The sequence below is a fragment of the Myotis brandtii genome, unplaced genomic scaffold (genome assembly GCF_000412655.1).
Source record: "Myotis brandtii unplaced genomic scaffold, ASM41265v1 scaffold482, whole genome shotgun sequence".
NCBI classification, from domain to species: Eukaryota; Metazoa; Chordata; class Mammalia; order Chiroptera; family Vespertilionidae; genus Myotis; species Myotis brandtii.
Genome location: NW_005368420.1, coordinates 418,370 through 418,858, shown reverse-complemented (window position 1 = coordinate 418,858; position 489 = coordinate 418,370). Strand labels below are relative to the sequence as shown.

The following is a 489-nucleotide window of genomic DNA, read 5'->3' as shown; positions in this document are numbered from 1 at the left end:
TCTGCTTCTTGAGTGTGTCTCCCATGGCTGCAAGCAGTTGAAGTCTGCAATTTGTTGGGTTAGGCTGCAAAAGCGCAGGTGGTGCCTCATGTTCCCGCCTGAACCAGCTCAGTGCATTTGAGAGTTTGCAGAAGCACAGGCGTTTCCTCTTGTGTCTCCAGCACAGCCCAGATGGGAATGTAAATTGGGTAGGGCGGGGTCTCAGGGAGTCGCCAAGGCGGAGTCTCAGCAGCCCCTTGCCTATCCAGGACACTGGGACTTGGAGTCCCCCAGTGCCGGAGAGCAGCGGCGCGCCAGAGCCTCCCTCGCTTTCTGATGGCTGCAAGGCCATGCTGTCTCTCCCCGTGGGGCCTGGGGTCTCCGAGACCCACCCGAACCAGTTCAATGGATTTGAGAGTTTGTAAAGCACAGTCATTCCCTCTTGTGCCTCAGGCACAGCCCGGTTGGGGATGTAAATTGAGTAGGGCGGAGTCTCAGGGAGTCGCCAGC

The 489-nt window shown here is 58.1% G+C and overlaps 1 protein-coding gene across 1 annotated transcript in view; it reads left to right on the top strand.

The window, feature by feature from the left end:
- Positions 1-489, top strand: part of LOC106727807 (disintegrin and metalloproteinase domain-containing protein 1a-like) — a 7,648-nt gene that overhangs the window by 4,424 nt on the left and 2,735 nt on the right. Inside the window, exon 2 of the mRNA XM_014547703.1 lies at positions 274-400. Coding sequence (XP_014403189.1) covers positions 274-400 — 127 coding nt within the window. The remainder of the gene's footprint in view (positions 1-273; positions 401-489) is intronic.